This window comes from Dreissena polymorpha, chromosome 11 (assembly GCF_020536995.1).
Source record: "Dreissena polymorpha isolate Duluth1 chromosome 11, UMN_Dpol_1.0, whole genome shotgun sequence".
NCBI lineage: Eukaryota > Metazoa > Mollusca > Bivalvia > Myida > Dreissenidae > Dreissena > Dreissena polymorpha.
In genome coordinates this window covers 4,875,636-4,878,646 of record NC_068365.1, presented here as the reverse complement: position 1 = coordinate 4,878,646, position 3,011 = coordinate 4,875,636, and the positions used below count along the sequence as shown (strand labels likewise).

General features: G+C 36.3%; 1 protein-coding gene across 1 annotated transcript; it reads right to left on the bottom strand.

Moving 5' to 3' along the window:
- Positions 1–299: 299 nt before the first annotated feature.
- LOC127851177 (nitric oxide synthase, inducible-like) lies at positions 300–2,427 on the bottom strand. The gene is given in 6 exon segments (XM_052384804.1): positions 300–537; positions 939–1,040; positions 1,387–1,533; positions 1,535–1,667; positions 1,669–1,697; positions 2,401–2,427. Coding segments are annotated over 6 exon segments (666 nt in total). The 3' UTR covers positions 300–309.
- Between the last annotated feature and the right edge of the window lie 584 nt (positions 2,428–3,011).

The following is a 3,011-nucleotide window of genomic DNA, read 5'->3' as shown; positions in this document are numbered from 1 at the left end:
GTCATGTATGTTTACATGCTTTCCAAAGTGCTTTAATTACAAATAAATTATTGCGCCTTTTCCATGACAATAGGGCGATGCTTGGGTGAAATACAAAATAACTCCCTTAGTTCCCACGTCATGTTATTACATAACTAATTATTTATAACACGCTTTTGGCACATTTTACTGGTTATGTAAGGCTAACGATGCAGTAAAACGAAAGTGACATGATCACTATCCGCTTAGCGTTCATTAAACATGTAACAATACAAGTACGGTTACGTTCTTGCATGAAAACTGACCAGAAGATGCCCCGATAAGTTTTCGTCACAAGTTAAGCCAGTCATTTCTATAACTTTCAGTACCAACATTCTTGACCTTAGAGTTGTAAGGAAATGTAACAATATCGCCACTGAAGCGGCTTACTTCAGTTGTCAGGAACGCGGCACCATACCTGGCGATCTCTCCGAAACGATTTTCCCGCGTGGTCTGCCCGCATTGGACTTGCTCCGCTGATTGTCCCTCGTCCAGAACATGCGTCTTCCAAGCGTCCACCTGACAGAGACGAGAATAATAAGTCATACACGTTTACTTATTTTTCATTATGTGTTTTAAATAGTTTCAATTGTTGCTGTAGCTGGTTATGATGATGAAGATGATGTAATGATCGTAAATGTTCAAATTATTTCGTATACTTAATTATTTTATGATTCTGCAGTATAAGTTTAAAAAAAGACCAAGTAATTTAGAAATATGTTTTAAAATTATGCTTGTTTGACTATTGCTAGGGCAATGAGTGAGCTTTGTTACGTTTACAAGAAAATGTTTACGTTTACATAGAATACTAGCAATTAAATATTGTAACACCAATTGATAATACCGTTCAAGACAGTGCACACGTTGAGGGAGTATATTAACGAGCAACTCGTTAACCGAGTTCGGTACTTTTTTAGTACCTGGTAACTGTACAGCACCGCCACGTTTATCTCGACAAGAGTTCGATCCTTCCAGAGGGAAGAGCTCATTCGATGGTCGAAGCCTATCCGTTTGGCGATATCCTGGTATAACATTCGAATGGTAAAATATATGTTTAGTTCGTAATATGATCTTGAAATATTTAATAGCATGAACTATTTGGATAAAATGAAGAAAACGATCAATTTCCAACATAGTGATAATCAATGCGATTGCATGTACGTGTTTGAATGTCAAAGTTATCTATTCAATCCGGTTGAAATGTTAACTGAGGTAGAACATTCTTCATGCTATAAAACGACATTTGCACTTTCTGTATTAGTTATTTTCCACCTTTCTGTCGTTGTACTTTGTTGTTGTCCTTAACTCGCGTACAATATTTATAATTATGCTTCAAGCGCTTTAATTGAACGAATTAAGCCAACCCACCTCCAGTAGGTTATATCGGTGGGGATCACAGAAGTTCCTGGCTCCTATCTCCGTTCCCATGCACCAGCCGTTGAATTGCGCAGCGTTGAAAAGCAGGCCTCCGCAGTTGAAGACCATGTTAGCCACCGCAACTATTACGTAAGTCATGCGACGCGTCACTTGACTTTGTTTCGACTAACTTGGGGTGTTTTATGTTGACCTCCAGAATGAGTTCCGGTGGGTTCTCGCATACATCCGGGTCTTGACCGTTAGCCTGCAGGAGCAGAGGAAGGATACCGAACCTTGCCCTTCCAGCCCAACTTCTGACACAACTAAAACACAACTAAAACAGATTGAACAACTGGTGTTTTAATTTCTTCATCACATAGTGTCGTTTTCTGATACTTGTCATTAAAATGGAAATGTCAAGAAATAGCTCGCTTGATTAATTATTTAACGGAATTATTGGGCTTGGGCAATGACCTCAGATGTAATTCTCGGTATATTTCCCGGACATATGTGTAACGTAAAGTGTCAATTGAAAACATGGATAAGCAATATGAGATGAGCATTTGCACGAACACTTACATTTGAGTGTCAATAATGAACATATTTGAGGAAAAATGCAAGAAGCGCTTGCTTTCCCGACTCTTTTAAAGTTTACATTTGTCACAACGCATCAAAGCCGTATTGGGTTATATCGGTATTGTATTTTCAACTCGGAAGTAAACGTTATGGTCAAATATATAATTGAGTATAAAACAAGTTATATATTAATCTGACACGTATAGTCATATTTTATTAATTTTAAAAACGGTCTCTATAATGTTTACTTTATTGTTTAAATGAATGTACAGGAATTATGAATAGAGGAAGTTGACCAGATAATATTTAACGTACTGACAAGCAATGTTGCCTGTTACGAATCTTCGTCTTTCTATGACTCTGATGTGCTTTATTACAATAAATAGGCAAACATACACAAATACAAGCTTCAACATCATACGTTTGAGTTTAATGACATCTACAACATACGTGCTTAACATCATCATCAGGTGTCATAGTCTGATATGTGTGCATGGTATTAAAGTAAAAAAGGAAACACATAGATTTAAATATACATTTACATTTATTTCGAAAGAACCCAATCACTCGGATCAAAGACAATTAATTGCTAGATTCCCCCTCCCTTTCCTATTGCTTCAAAACGTTTTTTTTATAATGACAACTACATGTTTTCGTATATATAACTCACCACATGTATGTGCATATATCTTACATGACGTCACACTCTTACCATCTACCGTTAGGCATTTGTTTGACGTGTGTTTTATGTTGCATTAGGGGTCTTTCTTCGTTAATAAAGCATATAAATATACTTACACACTCCGTATTACTGGCGGACCGCTGTGATTAATGAAAACAATTGCGAATTTCTGTTATTTTCACTCAGTGAAATCACTCAATCTTTTTCACTAAATACATTCTATATCACACTCAGTGAAATCACTCAATCTTCTTTCACTAAATACATTCTATATCACACTCAGTGAAATCACTCAATCTTATTTCACTAAATACATTCTATATCACACTCAGTAAAATCATTCAATCTTCTTTCACTAAATACATTCTATATCACACTC